The 16,325-nt window shown below is 46.1% G+C and overlaps 1 protein-coding gene across 5 annotated transcripts; it reads right to left on the bottom strand.

Moving 5' to 3' along the window:
* Positions 1–1,896: 1,896 nt before the first annotated feature.
* Positions 1,897–14,020, bottom strand: ZNF154 (zinc finger protein 154). 5 transcript variants are annotated; one of them, XR_012513735.1, is made up of 5 exons: positions 13,602–13,852; positions 10,032–10,158; positions 6,284–7,823; positions 6,030–6,187; positions 1,897–5,015 (listed from the first exon to the last, which is right to left on the bottom strand). XR_012513735.1 is itself a non-coding variant. In XM_074385816.1 (3 exons), the coding sequence occupies exons 1-3, from the start codon at positions 13,614–13,616 to the stop codon at positions 6,670–6,672; spliced, it is 1,296 nt and encodes a 431-aa protein (XP_074241917.1). In that variant the 5' UTR covers positions 13,617–13,852; the 3' UTR covers positions 1,897–6,669. The 5 variants fall into 5 exon arrangements, 1 of the variants encoding a protein (XP_074241917.1); XR_012513736.1 differs by lacking the exon at positions 13,602–13,852 and adding an exon at positions 13,917–14,020 and having other exon boundaries at positions 1,897–6,187; XR_012513734.1 differs by having other exon boundaries at positions 1,897–6,187.
* Positions 14,021–16,325: the final 2,305 nt, after the last annotated feature.

Genomic DNA, 16,325 nt, shown 5'->3' with positions numbered 1-16,325 from the left:
GTATGATTACAAGGCAAAGTCCCACAATAGGCCCTCTGCAAGCTGAGGGAAGAGAGAATCCAATAGTGGCTCAGTCCAAGTCTGAAAACCTCGAAACCAAGGAGGCTGACAGCGCAGCCCTGAGTTTGAGGCTGAAGGCCCAGGAGCCCACGGGAGACTGCTGGTGCAAGTCCCAGAGTCCAAAGGTTAAAGAGCGTGGAATCTGATGTCCAAAGGCAGGAGGAAAGGAAGGAAGCATCTGCTATGGGAAGAAAGAGAACGGGAAAACTCAGCAAGCTGTTTATCTCACTTCCTCTACCTGCTTCGCTCCAGCCATGCTGGTAACCCATTGAATGGGGGCCCATCTATACTGAGGGTGGATCTTTCTCTCTCAGTCCACTGACACAGATGCTAGTCTCGTCTGGCAACACCCTCAAGCACAGCCAGAAACAGAGCTCCATCAGCCATCTAGGGATCCCTCATTCCACTCAAGTTGGCATCTAATATTACTGTCATACATGTATAGCGATTTTCTCCAGCATGGACTGACTTATGTCAACTAAGATGCATGCTAGCTAACGGATTTCCCACATTTATTGCAATAATTGTTTTCTCTCTAGTATAAACCCTTTCATGGAGAATAAGGTTTGTACTATTGCTAAAGTTCTGCCCATCTTTACTGTGTTTATGGCACTTTTCTCCACCACACGTTTTCTGATATTTATCAGGAAGGACTTATGACCGAAGTTACAGCAAATATGGCATTCCTTTGGTTTCTCTCCTATAGGATTTCTTTTACATGCTAAGTGATTCATATTGTCCAAATATTTTTGTACTGTTGCACTAACAGGGTTTTATCTCCATTGTTGATTGAAAGATTTGAGCTTTTGCCAAAAGCTTTCTGACATTCATTACATTTATATGGTTTATCTCTAGTATAAATCCTGCAATGTACACTAAGGTTTAAATTACAGCTGAAGGTCTTTCCATATTCAATACATTTATAGTATTTCTCTTGAAATAGTGATGACATGTAACTGAAGGTGTCCCCACAGACTGTATTTGCAGTGTTTCTATATAGTGATTTCTGATGTGCAGATTCAGTGATTCCTACTGGTGGATGGATTTCTTGCATTTTTGAGATTCTGATGATTTTTCTTCAAAATGAACTTTCTGATGTTTAATAAAAAATGAGAGGCTAGGCTGGGCATGGTGGCTCACACCGTTAATCCCACCACTTTGGGAGGCTGAGGCGAGTGGATCACGAGGTCAGGAGATGGAGACTATCCTGGCTAACACAATGAAACCCCGTCTCTACAAAAAATAAAAATAATAAAAAAAAAAGAGGCTAAAAGTCTTTACTAAAAGACTTTCAAACACTTTTAGTCTTTATTAAAAGATTTATTGCACTGATATTGTTTCTCTACAATGTGAAATCCATTGATGCTGAGCAAATGTGAACTTTAGCTAAAGCCTTTCCCACATTCATTACATTCATAAGCTTTCTTTCCACTATGAATTTTCTGATGGAGAATCAGAGATTACGTGTGGACACAGGCCTTCAACATACACTACAATGGTAGAGTTTCTGAAGTATGAATTCTCTCATGTTGAATGAGCTGGAAGACATAACTAAGACTTTCCACACTGTACACATTTATACAGCTTATCTTTTACGTGAGAAATTTGATAATAGTGTTAAGCCATGGTTAAAGGCCTTCCCACATTCAATACATGTATCAGGTAAGACATGAGCTGTACCTAAAAGTCTTCCAGCATTGATGATAAAAGTTTGTCTCCACTATAAATTATCTGATGCAATTAAGGATTATTTGCCAAAGCGTTTTGCACATTCACCACATGTACAGATTTTTCTATAATGGTAAGTCTGATGAAAGAGATTTGCTCTGGACAAAGGAGGATTCCATACTTTTATTGAAATTCAAAGGTTTTTTTTTCCCTATTATTACAGTATTCCATAGTGGCTGCACCATTTTACATTTCCATCAAGAATGCACAAATGTTCCATTTCTCTCTGCCCTTAACACTTATTTTAGTACCATCCTAATGGGTGTGAGGTAACATATGTTATTGTGATTTTGATATGCATTTATCTACTGATTAGTGTTGAGCATCTCTTGATATACATGTTGGCCGTTTGTATGTCTTCACTGGAGAAGACCTACTCGAGTTCTTTGCTCATTTTCTTTTTTGTTGTTGTTCCAGACGGAGTCTTGCACTGTCACCCAGGCTGGAGTGCAGTGGCACAGTCTCTGCTCATTGTAACCTCTGCCTCCTGGGTTCAAGAGATTCTCCAGCCTCACCCTCCGAAGTAGCTGGGACTACAGGTGCACACCACCACACCTGGCTAATTTTTGTATTTTTAGTAGAGATGCGGTTTCACCATGTTGGCCATGATGGTGTTGATCTCCTGACCTCGTGATCCACCCATCTTGGCCTCCCAAAGTGCTGAGATTACAAGAGTTAGCCACCATGCCCAGCCTCTTTGCCCATTTTCTAATTAGGCTACTTGGCTTTTTGTTAAGTTATAGGAGTTTATATATTCTGAATATTTTAAGTTTGGAGTTTTAGTCTATGTGGATTCCAGAAGCAATGGGGTTTTTTATTTGGGGGAGGAATTAGTTATAATTTAATGTAGAAAATAATTTGGAAAATAATACTTACTGGCAATAATGAGATTTCACATCCAGTAATACGATGTCTCTTCATTTAATCTTTTCAGTGCTTTTTGATCAGGACCCCCCATGTTTTTATTTGCATTTCTTGACATTTAAAAATTAAGTTTAAATTGATAAGCTCAAATTACAGTAAAACATTTTTTACACATAGTGGTCATATCTGGGAAGAATATTCAATTTTTACATTAATTCTAATTGTGATTCAGTTGAGTTTCACAGACAATTTGTATAGCTAAAGTTGAAAAATAGGCCAGGCGTGGTGGTGCATGCCTGTAAACCCAGCACTTTGGGAGGCCAAGGTAGGCAGATCACGTGAGGTCACAAGCTTGAGACCACTCTGGTCAACGTGAAACCCAGAAGCGGAGGTTGTAGTGAGCCATCACTGCACTCCAGCCTGGGCAACTCCATCTCAAAAAAAAAAAAAAAAAGCAAACAATATATAAACATTTTTCTTTTTCTTCTTCTTTTTTTTGAGATGGAGTTTCACTCTTGACACCCAGGCTGGAGTGCTGGGACTACAGGCAAATGCCCTTATGCCCAGCTAATTTTTGTATATTTTTTAGAGACAGGGGCTGATCTTTAACTCCTGATCTCAAGTGATCCAACCCCTCAGCCTCCCAAAGTACTAGGATTACAGGAATAAGCTACCACATCCTACCTACATATTTGTTCTTAAGTGAAAATATGCTGTAATAGTAACCTTTTCTTTTTTTTTTGAGACGGAGTTTTGCTCTTGTTACCCAGGCTGGAGTGCAATGGCACGATCTCGGCTCACCGCAACCTCCGCCTCCTGGATTCAAGCAATTCTCCTGCCTCAGCCTCCTGAGTAGCTGGGATTACAGGCACGCGCCACCATGCCCAGCTAATTTTTTGTATTTTTAGTAGAGACGGGGTTCCACCATGTTGACCAGGATGGTCTCGATCTCTTGACCTCGTGATCCACCCGCCTCGGCCTCCCAAAGTGCTAGGATTACAGGCTTGAGCCACCACGCCCGGCCACCTTTTCTTAAAAAAAAAAAAAGAATATGAAATAACCACAACAAAGAAAAAGAAATAATCACAATAATCAACAGTGTCCTTCCCCTTTCCTTTTCTCCCTTCTTCTCCCCCTCCCTCCTTTCCTTCCTGATATGGTCTTGCTTTGTCACCCAAGTTGGAGGGCGCTGGTGTTAGCATAGCTCACGGCAGCCTCAAATTCCTGGGCCCAAATGATCCTTTTGCCTCAGCCACCTAGGTAGCTGGGACTACCGACAGGCATTGCCATGGCCAGCTAATTTTTTTTATTTTTATTTTTCTGTAGAAATGGGGTCTTGCGACAGTTGCTAAGGCTGGTGTTGAACTCCTGGCCTCAGGTGATGCTCCCACTTTGGACTTCCAAAGTGCTGGATTTACATGAGCAAAAAAAAGATAACTCAAAGGACTTATGGGACATCAAGCAGAACACTACACATTATTGAAATTCCAGTAGGAGCAGAGAAACAGAAAGGGACAGAAAACATCTTTTTTTTTTTGAGGAGTCTTCTCTGTTGCCCAGGCTGGAGTGCTGTAGTGCGATCTTGACTCACTGCAAACTCCGCCTCCCAGGCTCAAGTGATTCTCCAGCCTCAGCCTCCCAAGTAGCTGGAATTTACAGGTGCATGCCACCATACCCGGCTAATTTTTGTATTTTTAGTAGAGACGGGGTTTCACCATGTTGGTCAGGCTGGTCTTGAACTCCTGACCTTGTGATCTGCCCACCTTGGCCTCCCAAAGTGCTTACAGGCGTGAGCCACCAAGCCCAGCCCAGAAAGTTTATTCAAAGAAATAATGGCTGAAAATCCCCAACCCAGGAGAGAGAATAGAAATCCAAATTCCTGAAGTGCAAAGGACACAAAATAAGATGAATACAGAGATCCATAATGAGATTTATTATAATCACATTGTTAAAAAAATTAAAGAGAAAACCTAAAGGAGCAAGAGAAAAGGAAATTGCTGTGTACACAAAGGATTCCTCATAAGACTATCAATGGATTTTTTCATAAAGACATTGCAGACCAGAAGGAAATGGAATGAAAATAAATGCATGCAGGTGGCAGAGCATGGTGGCTCACGCCTCTAATCCCAGCACTTTGGGATGCAGAGGTGGGTGGATCACAAGGTCAGGAATTTGAGACCAGCGTGGCAAGCATGGCAAAACCCCATCTCTATTAAAAATACAAAAATCAGGTGGGCATCGTGGTGGGTGCCTGTAATCCCATCTGCTTTGGAGGCTGAGGCAGGAGAATTGTCCAGGAAGTGGAGGTTGCAGTGAGCCCAGATTGCACCATTGCACTCCAGCCTGGATGACAGAGCACGACTCTGACCAAAAAAAAAAAAAAAAAAATCATAGTTCAAAACCAGAGTAACTTTTGCACCAGCCTAACAAAATATGGTTCAAAATAAAAGTCCGAATTTCCTATTGTTTTTGGAAAATCAGGTTTGACAACTCTTAAGTTGATTCCACTATCTCTCTCCTCATGTCCTGGGAGAGGATTTTGCCTGAGTGATAGCAAATATAGGTAAACAGTGAAAGCCATTTCCACCTGACTCAACAGAAATGTTGGCTGGATTACAAAGGCTGTATCAATGGCCAGACCTCTCTTCTCCATCCTCGTTTTCCTGCCTGCAGAGCAGTGACCTTGAGGTGAACATCCCAGAGGCTACAGGATTCCATAACATTTCTGAAAATGACCTTAGCTACACAAGATACACTTCCAATATTCTGGAAGTCTTGAGAATTTCTGTACGTGCTCATCCTTAAGAGCCGTAATGATGAACATCATGGAAACTCCTCTGAAAGGGGCACATTCTTTTTATTGCAGTTTTCCACTCCATATCAATCCAGAACTTCTATAACAATTACAATTCCTGCTATAATCTTACCACCTGTGGTGCTACCCTATGGAATTCAGGATATCAAGGCATATAGAACGTGGGGAACAGATACCCCCAATAGCACTGAACACAATGCAGTATTCCTTACAAACATGAGAACACTTTCCTGTTGCTTTCAGAAGCACCAAAGGATGTCACAGTAATTGCTGCCTACTTAGATTAACCTCTGAAACCACAGCATATTATGGCATCCAGGATATAAATTAGGACAATACCCTGCAGTTTTTTCTCAGAGGCCTTGAATAGCAATGAAAACTAGGCTCAAACTAGAAAGAGAACTCTATTCTGCCATCCCACTGTCCCTGTCCCTGTTGAGCCATAGAGTTGGAGATCCCAAAAAGTTACCCCTTCATGTTAGCAGAACCCAGCTGTTTTCAAACCAACCAATACACTGACTAGAACCCCCAAGATTAGTAAGGCCTTTATAACTGTACAAACCAGGGCAGTAAGAGGCAGGTGGCTCCCACAGTTGGTGATTTGGAGGCTGGCAAACTATATCAAGAGTCATGTGAGGCCAACAATATCCTGAAATAGGTAGTCCCTCTTTTCAGGGCAGCTGCAGAGTTCTCTGGGCCAAACTGGATCAGGTCCATTGCCTAACTCATCAGAGACAAAGAAAAACAAGAAAAGAATAAATGCTTAGGCTATTTACAAATTCCTCCCATAATGGGAGAACACCAAGGTTTACTTACCTGAATACACTGTGGAATGTTGTACACTGTGACCACCTGCCAGGCAGTAGAGGTAAAATGGCTCTCACTACAGAATCAGCAGACATAAATCTGGCATGGGCCCTGGGCAGGGCAAAAGGTACAATGCAGCTCCCACATATCTGGAATTTATGCAGATGTTCAGATTCAGGAGATTCAATTCAGGTTGATGCCACCCTCATAAGGGATCTCCCTCAGAGCTGTTATAGCATCTGGACATCTCCACATATCAAAAGTGTCTTTCCCATGTGAACTCTGTGGTACTCAGTGAGATGCAGCCTTCAGCTGAAGCTTTCTAACATTAACTGTACTCAAGGACTTTCTCCAGCGTGCTAACAGATTTTCCATATTTGCCACTCATAAGGCTTTTATCGACTATGAATTCTCCGGTGTTTAATAAGGCTGGAGTTATGGCTAAAGGATTTCCCACATTCAGTGCACTCATAAGGCTTCTCCCCAGTGTGAACCCTCCTGTGCTTAATGAGGCCAGAATTTTGAGTAAAGGATTTCCCACATTCACTGCACTCATAGGGCCTTGATCCAGTGTGAACTCTCTGGTGTTTTCGGAGACTGGAGCTGTAGGGAAAGAACTTCCCACATTCACTGCACTCATAAGGCCTCTCCCCAGTGTGAACTCCCCGATGCTGAAGGAGTGCAGACCTTTGGCTAAAGGATTTCCCACATTCACTGCACTTATAAGGCCTTTCTCCAGTGTGAACTCTATGGTGTTCAATGAGGCTAGAGTTTTGGCTAAATGACTTCCCACATTTGCTGCACTCATAAGGTCTTGATCCACTATGAACTTTCTGGTGCTTTATGAGACTGGAATGATATGTAAAGAACTTCCCACATTCACTGCACTCATAAGGCCTCTCCCCAGTGTGAACTCCTCGATGCTGAAGGAGTGCAGACCTTTGGCTAAAGGATTTCCCACATTCACTGCACTCATATGGCCTTTCCCCGGTGTGAACTCTCCGATGTTTAATGAGGTTGGACTTGTTACTAAATAATTTTCCACATTCACCACATTCGTGAGGCCGTACTGCGGTGTGAACTCTCCGGTGCTGAATGAGACTAGAGCTTTGCCTAAAGGACTTTCCACACTCTTGACATTCATAAGGCTTTTCTCCAGTGTGAACTCTCCAGTGGTCATTGAGGCTGTAGCTTTTGCTAAAAGATTTCCCACATTCACTGCACACGTAACACTTTTCTGTAGTGAGGGTTCTCTGCTGCTGAACAAGTGAGTGTTTACGGCTGAATGCTTTTATGTATTCTCCACAATTGTCATGAGTTTTTCCTTTGTGACTGACAGCCCCACCACCGCTTCTGCTGTTTGGTTGCTCCCCAGTGTGAGTGTCCTGTTGATGGAGAAATCCCAACTTGGCCAGGACGTCCTTCCCAACTTCTATGCATGTGGAAGTCTCCCCTAACACGTGGAATATGCAGGTCTTCACAAACAAGGCTCTGTCCACGTTGCTTCCGAAATGTTTTTCTCCAGGGTGCTGTTTCTGGTAATGAACATCTGCGACGAAATGAAATACAATTATTTCTTACATGCCACACGCCTGTATAATTTCTGCCTATGATGGGTGCTCTAGGGCCCAGCCAAAAGCAAAATGTCTCTCAAGACCAGGCTACCTATCTCACAGGGTTGGGCCTTCATGGGGGAAAGACCTGCCTTGGAAGTCCTGAGTTGGGTCACTCCTTTTAAAGAAATGCTCTGCTCAGAAGATGCCTCCTCATCCACCACTCTATGCCGACAACCTAAAAGCAGGAAATACTAGTGAAGTGCACATTAACTATAGTGGGAGGGGGCAGCCCCTATACAAGTGTGTATATGACAAACCCAGGAACAAGTCTATGGGAATGTTTTCATGGCAGTAGAGTTGGGTTCAGGTTCCAGATGAGCCTGCTTAGCAATACTAGGCTATAAAGATTACAAGAATGTGGGAGAGCTCAAGAGGTAAAGGCCACAACCATGAGGTATGAAAAGAGAGGAGAAGCAGGGACTAATACTAAATCATCTGCAAACAACTTTAGCAGAGGCTTATATGCTGGTATCACATGAGTGCTGTGTAGAATAGCAATGCAATCCCAAAGAAATATGACTGCAATGCAGCAGCTGGCCTTCAAGGACAGTTTAAGAGTATGTGCAAGGCCAGGCGCCGTGGCTCACACCTGTAATCCCAGCACTTTGGGAGGCCGAGGCAGGTGGATCACGAGGTTAGGAGTTCAAGACCAGCCTGGCCAAGATGGTAAAACCCCATCTCTACTAAAAGTACAAAAATTAGACAGGCACAGTGGCAGGCGCCTGTAATCCAAGCTACTCAGGAGGCTGAGGCAGGAGAATCACTTGAATCTGGGTGGCAGAGGTTGCAGTGAGCTGATGTTGCGCCACTGCACTCCAGCCTGGGCAATAGAGTGAAACTCCGTCTCAAAAAAAAAAAAAAAAGAATGTGCATACCTCATGACACACTATGTAGAGGCCAACATTGGAAAGAAATGCAGATATAGCAGTGAGAAAAACAGATAAGATACGGAGTCCAGAGATGTAAGTATTAGCCCCAGGCTGGATGTTAAGAGCAGAAGTGACAAGTAGTAGAGCTGACATGTCAGCAAAATGTCAAGAATGGTGAAGGAAAACGGCAAGTATGCTGTGACCACTGGATTGGCACCAAAATGCTCGCCAAACAGAATAGGTTGCTGCTATAATATAGCATCTGGATAATGCAAGTACTAAGGGAAGAAAGAATAGAAAACCACCCTACACTGTCCCACAAAAAACTCAGCACATGACAGCCTGTAGGAAACACACACACACAAATATTACAAAGAAAATTTCAGAGGAAGACTGGGCGTGGTGGCTCAGGTCTGTAATCCAAGCACTTTGGAGCCCAAGGCAGGTGGATCACCTGAGGTCGGGAGTTCAAGACCAGCCTGACCAATACGGTGAAACACCATCTTTTATTTAAAAAAAAAAAAAAAGGCCGGGCGCAGTGGCTCATGCCTGTAATCCCAGCACTTTGGGAGGCTGAGGCGGGTGGATCACGAGGTCAAGAGATCGAGACCATCCTGGTCAACATGGTGAAACCCCGTCTCTACTAAAAATACAAAAATTAGCTGGGCATGGTGGCACGTGCCTGTAATCCCAGCTACTCAGGAGACTGAGGCAGGAGAATTGCCTGAACCCAGGAGATGGAGGTTGCGGTGAGCCGAGATCGCGCCATTGCACTCCAGTCTGGGTAACGAGCGAAACTCCGTCTCAAAAAAAAAAAAAAAAAAGAAAATTTCAGAGGAAGAGCTTGTAAGAAGAGTCCATGGTCTACATAAGTAGTGACCATGTCAGTGATAATAACCCCTGGCATAGGCAGGCATAATGAAATGCCAGCTATGGGATGGAAGTAGTAGCTCGGGCACACAGGATCCTGAAATCTGGAAAAAGTCACCCAGTCATGGAGGGGACAATAAAGATAAGATGCACTAGGGTGACTGTAAAACTCCGGACTCTGAATCCTTCCCTGTGAGGCTGTGGGGAAACAGGTGCCCCAGCACCTCAGGGAGAGTAGAGGAAGGTATGCAAACCTTAGTCATACCAGTGACAGAATTATGCAGGGAAATTAGAAAGAAGCAGAGCCTATACTCTTATCATGAGAAGGACAGACCTGCCTATAGGGAAGAGAGGAAGGGCACAGACTAGCTCAGGGCACAGGAACGGGTAAAAGAACCTTACCCAGGGAGGTTAAAAGGGCCAAGTTCTCCAGCATCACATCACGGTACAGGCATCTCTGAGCCTCATCAAGGAGACCCCATTCCTCCCAGGAGAAGTGAACAGCCACATCTTCAAAGGTCACAGTGCCCTGCCACAATAAGAACAGATGAAACCACCAAGAGCCCTTCTCCCAAGCACCCACAATCCGCACCCCCACATCCTTACCCCATGGCCCATTCTCTTCCCAAGCTTCCCAACTCAGAGGAGAAACCAGCCCCAATCACATGTGGATAAATAGGTATCTAAGCTGGGGGCCTGGCATGGAAGGATCTGTGCCATCTCATCATGAAATCCCCCTGGAACGTTCAAGGTCATGTAAGTCACAATACCAGGGCCCTGCAGCTGTCATTTACTCCCTTTCCAGATGTACATCATTCTTCAGAATACACATCCCTCCTATCTTCAGATGCCATAGCCCAAGCCCAGGGCTGCCACATCACTGCCCACACCATAGACATCTCCGTGCTCTTAACCCCCATGTCATTGTTTTATCTTTTTTTTTTTTTTTTTATTTGAGACGGAGTTTCGCTCTTGTTACCCAGGCTGGAGTGCAATGGTGCGATCTCGGCTCACCGCAACCTCCATCTCCTGGGTTCAGGCAGTTCTCCTGCCTCAGCCTCGTGAGTAGCTGGGATTACAGGCATGCGCCACCATGCCCAGCTAATTATTGTTTTAATATCTTCCTCCTCATCCCATTAGTGAAGGCAGGATTGCTACACTAGGGTTATGGATATGGCCACACACACAATACCTGACACTAGGAAGATGATTAATCATATAATAAAACCTGGGAGATGAGAACAATATGTACCACATAGGGTCACGGGGGATATAGTCCACAAAAAAAGTGAATAACCAATAGCTGTGGAATACAAGCATTTTGCCAACAAAAGGATCAGGTGCCCCCTGGTTCCTGCAATTGGCTTGTTTGGAAAAGTCCATGGCCTGGTAGGGAGCTCAAATCTGCTACAAAGGGAGAAGCAGAAATTATGCCTGGTCCCCTTGATAAAAAGGGTTGTCTGATAGGGAGAAGAGTAGGGAGGGAAACTTGTAATCAGGCCATTTGATGTCACCCTAATTTCACCAGATGTCATCTTGGGCCTTAATTTTGACTTCACACTGTAACTTAGCACACAGCATCCACAGTATGCCTGACAAATTCAGACAGGATCTAATACTACCCTACATCTCCCAGGGCATCCACCACTGGTAGCAGCCCCAAATCCTGTGAAGGCTCCCTGGTTGGCTCCATTCTTTGCCTCAGACTTAGGCCACACAGAACCACGTGTGCATCTCAGACACCCATGGCCCTATTCCACTTCTGTGCTGCACTTGCTATCCCCTCAGCAGTGACAGCCTTCCTCTGTCCACTTAACACTCAAAGACTAGCCCCACTGATCACCTACCCTAGGCCAAGTGACCATCACAGATGACTGTATTTGCCCCTGGACTTATTTTCCAGGGGGAATAAACACCCCAGGCCCCATCAAAGTCATCAAAAAATGCTAGTGATTCCACAAAGTGCTGAATAAGCACTAAGGGAAAAAAGGACAGCCATTTGCCTCAAATACATCTATGCCTCTGCATCCACCTCACATCCACTCTTTCCTTCAAAGCGTATGCCACCTGCGCAGCCATCCTAACACCTTACCCTACCTCCGTAGCCACTAACCACCCTTACCTGTGTTTATAAAGTCCAAGAGCATCACCCAGTTATCCAACCAAAAGGCTTGGTCCTTTGCCCCCAACTCTGCCCTTCCAGGCCAAATAATTTGTACCACCATGCCTAAAGGTTAGCCCTTATAGGCTGGGCACAGTGGCTCATGCCTGTGATCCCAGCACTTGGGACATCTCCATTCTGAAGTACTCCCCGGATTTCAAGACCTGTGTGTTCAACAGCCACCTACTTAATGCCTACTTAATGTCTCTGAAACGTTGCAAACTCTTACATGACCAAATCAAAGCTCCTGATGTCTCCAGTGAATATTACTGTTAATACCAACTTCACCATCTCAGTTGAAGAACCTGGGGGTCATCGCTGAATCCTGTTTCACTCCCTCGCTATCTACATCAGAAAATGTAGTTGCCCCCTTTAAAAACTTGGATCCAGAATGCAACACATCTCCTAATTAACGACTGCGGTCCATTAATCCCCACCTGGATGGGCTGTAGCTTCCATGCTGACCTTTCCTCCTCCCTCAACCCCACAGTCTGCTCTCCATGCTAACAGGGTGGAGCCTGTTAGGACTTTGGTAATACCACCACCTTTTTCTAACCCAAACCTCCCATTACCTCCAGAATAGGTACCCAACTTCTCAGGCAGCCACTGCAGTCCAAACTCCTTCCCCCTCCTCTTTGTTCCCAGCTAAAAGGAAAGAGATCTATGGTTTCCTCAAAAATCTCAGCTTAGTTTACTAAGCACTTGCCCCTTCTGATACCAGCGCCAGAAGTAACCTTTCAGACGTTTCAACTGGATGCTAAAAATGGGATAACCCTTGGCATGGACTTAGAACCTTGGGCTTAGAATTTCAGCAGAGCACCAGACCCAGGATTGGGGTAACAGCAGTTAAGCATACTAGGAAACCACAATCCCAAGAACATGTGGGCGGGGGTGGGGGTGCGGCCTACTGAGGGACTGGAACACTCCCCACTTTCCTATGTGAGTTCCCTATGCCCTTGTATAACCAGGAGAACCAGGGAGAGAGGAGCGCATCCCTGATGAGGCTCAATGGGCTCAGCCTCCTGTATCCCGCCCTGGCCCTGAACTCAGGATGGCTGTCTTACTTCGATGCCTCCGTGCCCACCGTCGCCTCTCACCAGCTGTAGGGCAGTGAACGAAAGATGCAGCCTCCCACCACCTTAGTGTCGTCATCGCCCTATCGCAGCTCATCCTACTAACAGTCTTGAGAAAAAATTTTAAACCCTAACGAAGGGCGGGCGCGGTGGCTCACGCCCGTAATCCCGGCACTTTGGGAGGCTGAGGCGGGCGTGTCACTTAAGGTCAGGAGTTTGAGACCCAACTGGTCCCCAAATGGTGAAACCCATGGACTTATTTGTCCCTGAACTTAGCCATTTGGGAACTTAAAAATAATTAGCCGGGAGTCGTGGCGCATGCTTGTCATCCCAGCTACCGGGGAGGCTGAGGCAGGAGAATTGCTTGAACCCAGGAGGCGGAGGTTGCAGTGACCCGAGAGCGCGCCATTGCGCTCCAGCCTGGGCGACAAGAGAGAAACTGCGTCTCCAAGAAAAAAAAAGCTAACATAAATGGCCTCCCTCCTTTCTTCTAAGCTCCCCGTGGCTTCCCGCGTCCTCACAACGAAGGCACAACCCGACGAGTAAGTCCCCCCACATTTCTGTTCCCTGAGAAAAGAGCTTTCCGGATTCTCCCGGCTGCGCCGCGCCCGTTCCCACCGCGTCACACGTGGGGTCGGAAACAGGCCCACGCGCGGGCGCCTCCGCGTCCCCGAGCCCGGGCTGCGGGCCCCTCGCTGGGGGCTTTAGAGCGTGGGTGGGGGCAGGCGCAGCACTCACCCGAGCCGCCGCCATCAGACCGTGGGTGGCGCCGGGCCGGGGCGGCGGCGACCTGGGGAGGGGCCGAGCGCGGCGCGGGTCGCCCAGGGCGGCGTCACCAAGGCTCAGATGCTTCAGGGCAGGAGGGACGACGGCTCCCCGCACGCCTCCGCGGCCCCAGCCAGGCGCCCTGCGATCGGCCAGCACACCCCAGAGAAGCCAAAATGGCCGCCACCATGCAGACGCCAAAAGGCCCGTCCTTTCGTCCTTTTTTTTTTTTTTTTTTTTTTGGTGACTGTCGTGGAAAGTCTGTCTTCTGAGCTCTCACTGGCTTACCAGTGCTGCCGTTCAGTGCAGAGCATTCTGGATAATGTAGTTTTCCTGCATCCTGAGGTCGGGACTGGGGGTGCGTTGCACCAACCTCAAAAGGCGAAGCTCCAGGGTGCTGGGGGATGAGAAATGGCTTATCCACGTCCCAGGGCAGAGGAGGGGCTTCGTCCTTTCTTGAACGGGAAGGAATCAGACAGCAGATCGGCGGCGCCATCTGCAACTCATCAGCCAAGTGTTTGGGAAATACTATTTCATACTTCATAAAGTTCAGCAGGCTCCCAGAGGCTAAAATTATTATGAGACGCTCCCTAAGGCCGCCAGTCTAAATGTATACATCATTCCACAGAGCCATTCAGACGTGAAATTTATCCACGGGTAGGGATGTTATCTTTATTACATTATTATTTCTTCTTTCTGCTTCTTTCTTCCTTCTTTCTTCTCCTTTTTGACAGAGTCTCCCTCTGTCGCCCAGGCTGGGGTGCAGGGGTACCATCTGGGCTCACTGCAACCTTCATCTCCCGGGTTCAAGTGATTTTCCTGCCTGAGCCTCCCGAGTAGCTGGGATTACAGTCATGCACCACCACACCCAGCTAATTTTGTATTTTTAGTAGAAACAGGATTTTTTGTTTGTTTGTTTGTTTGTTTTGTTTGCGACGGAGTTTCGCTCTTGTTACCCAGGCTGGAGTGCAATGGCGCGATCTCGGCTCACCGCAACCTCTGCCTCCTGGATTCAGGCAATTCTCCTGCCTCAGCCTCCTGAGTAGCTGGGATTACAGGCACACACCACCATGCCCAGCTAATTTTTTGTATTTTTAGTAGAGACGGGGTTTCACCATGTTGACCAGGACGGTCTCGATCTCTTTATCTTGTGATCCACCCACCTCACCTCGGCCTCCCAAAGTGCTGGGATTACAGGCGTGAACCACCGCGCCCGCCTTAGAAACAGGGTCTATCCATCTTGGTCAGGCTCTCTCAAGCTCTGGTGCTGAGGTGATCCGCCCACCTCAGCCTCCCAATTAGCTGGGGCTACAGGAGCACACCACCACACCTGGCTAATTTTCCTTGTAAAGACAGGATCTTGCTATTTTGCCCAGGCTTGTCTCAAACTGTCCTCTCACTATGGCCTCCTAAAATGCTGGGATTATAGGTGTTAGCCACAGTGCCTGGCATTATTCTTTAAAATCCAGCAATGTGCCCAATTAGAAGGCAATAAGTTCCATCCCTGAGGACACAAACACCAGTTCACCATGCTCCAGTGAGGCTTTACCTGCCTAATCCCTTGTCCTTACGTCATACCATTTAACTCTGGTGCAGCCACTTGGACCTCAAAACGGGTGGAAATCTGGAAGCAGGCCTTAGATGATGAAAGCAAACTTACTTACTTTCTTTTTTTTTTTTTTGAGATGTTGTTTCACTCTTGTTACCCAGGCTGGAGTGCAATGGCGCGATCTCGGCTCACCACAACCTCCGCTTCCTGGGTTCAGGCAATTCTCCTGCCTCAGCCTCCTGAGTAGCTGGGGTTACAGGCACGCGCCACCATGCCCAGCTAATGTTTTGTGTTTTTAGTAGAGATGGGGTTTCGCCATGTTGACCAGGATGGTCTCAATCTCTTGACCTCGTGATCCACCCGCCTCGGCCTCCCGAAGTGCTGGGATTACAGGTTTGAGCCACCGCGCCCGGCCGAAAGCAAACTTTGATATATAAAAGATATTATAATGTTTAAAATTTATGAGAAATTAATGCTAAACGTGAGCTGAATATGGTGACTCAAAATTGCATATGGTTATTTTATTGACAGATGGTTACCAGAAAAGTCCTTTTTCCCCATTAATTTTTTCCAAGATGGTAGGGATGTGAGAAAGGGGAGCTTATTTCTGGAACCGGTTTGAAAGGTCAGTTTGGAGAAAAAGAATTCTGGGCAAAGCTGGAATAGCAATGCATATGCTAGTCGATTTTTGGGGATACATGTGTGAGTTGGTTTTCACTAGGCAACTGGGGTTCAATCCAAGACTAGAGGGTGCCATGTAGAAACGGCCTAAAGGATTGAAGGGGAGAATTCTGCAGCATAAATTATGATGCTTCTCTGATTCTGTTGCTTCTGCCTTAGAACAGAGAACTGTCCAGCTGCTGCAGATAAGGTAGCACTGTGCAGAGAAGCCTGTCCATTCACCCTCTTTCCTCGACCATCTCCGGGTGTTTTGCTATTGTGAGCATTCTCACATACGCTTCTCGGTCCACAGGAAGGAGAATTTTTGTTTGCAAAGATCTGTATGAAGCAGGGGAAACTTTTTCAACGTGGTTTTTCAATGTATTATGGCACCATTAGAAGGTAAAAACTTAATGTCCATGTCTTCTCCAACACTAGATATGGCTATTGCTTTTTCTTTTCAGACAGGATCTGGCTCTGTTGCCCTG

Source organism: Saimiri boliviensis, chromosome 14 (genome assembly GCF_048565385.1).
Source record: "Saimiri boliviensis isolate mSaiBol1 chromosome 14, mSaiBol1.pri, whole genome shotgun sequence".
Lineage (NCBI taxonomy): Eukaryota > Metazoa > Chordata > Mammalia > Primates > Cebidae > Saimiri > Saimiri boliviensis.
This window is presented reverse-complemented; position numbering and strand designations above follow the sequence as displayed.

Bases quoted from the DNA above. Each gene is read 5' to 3' on its own strand.
- ZNF154 (XM_074385816.1), bottom strand. The intron at 7,824-10,031 runs GTAAGGTTCTTT...ATTTCGTCGCAG, and splicing joins GGCCCTTTTAACCTCCCTGG to ATGTTCATTACCAGAAACAG.